This window comes from Corvus brachyrhynchos, unplaced genomic scaffold, assembly GCF_000691975.1.
Source record: "Corvus brachyrhynchos isolate BGI_N302 unplaced genomic scaffold, ASM69197v1 scaffold2975, whole genome shotgun sequence".
NCBI classification, from domain to species: Eukaryota; Metazoa; Chordata; class Aves; order Passeriformes; family Corvidae; genus Corvus; species Corvus brachyrhynchos.
The window spans coordinates 7,315-7,683 of NW_008237992.1; the positions used below are offsets into that span (position 1 = coordinate 7,315).

Below are 369 nucleotides of genomic sequence, written 5' to 3' on the forward strand. Positions count from 1 at the left end.
CAGACCCCAAAAGCCCCAATAAAAAAAAAAAAACCAAAACCCCAAAATCCCTTCCAAAAACCCCAAAAAACCCCAAAATCCCTTCCAAAACCCCAAAAAAACCCCAAAATCCCTTCCAAAACCCCCAAAAGCCCAAGCTGCCTTTGGCACGCACCCCGTGAGCGCTGAAGGCCGGGACCTTCCCGACGTTCCCGGTGACGTTCCCGGTGACGTTCCCGGTGACATTCCCGGTGACGTTCCCGCTGTTCCCGGTGACGTTCCCGCTGTTCCCGCTGTTCCCGCAGGGGTTGATCCGCTTCTCCTTCTGGCGCCGGTTGCAGAACCACACCCGGATCACCTCCTTCTCCATGTGCAGCTGCTCCGCGATCA

General features: G+C 56.6%; 1 protein-coding gene across 1 annotated transcript; it reads right to left on the bottom strand.

Moving 5' to 3' along the window:
- Positions 1-121: 121 nt before the first annotated feature.
- On the bottom strand, positions 122-363 carry LOC108446521 (POU domain, class 3, transcription factor 3-A-like; the record flags this gene model as incomplete). The annotated part of the gene is made up of 1 exon (XM_017733358.1): positions 122-363. A coding segment is annotated over exon 1 (228 nt), but the record flags the coding sequence as incomplete, so codon positions are not given.
- Positions 364-369: the final 6 nt, after the last annotated feature.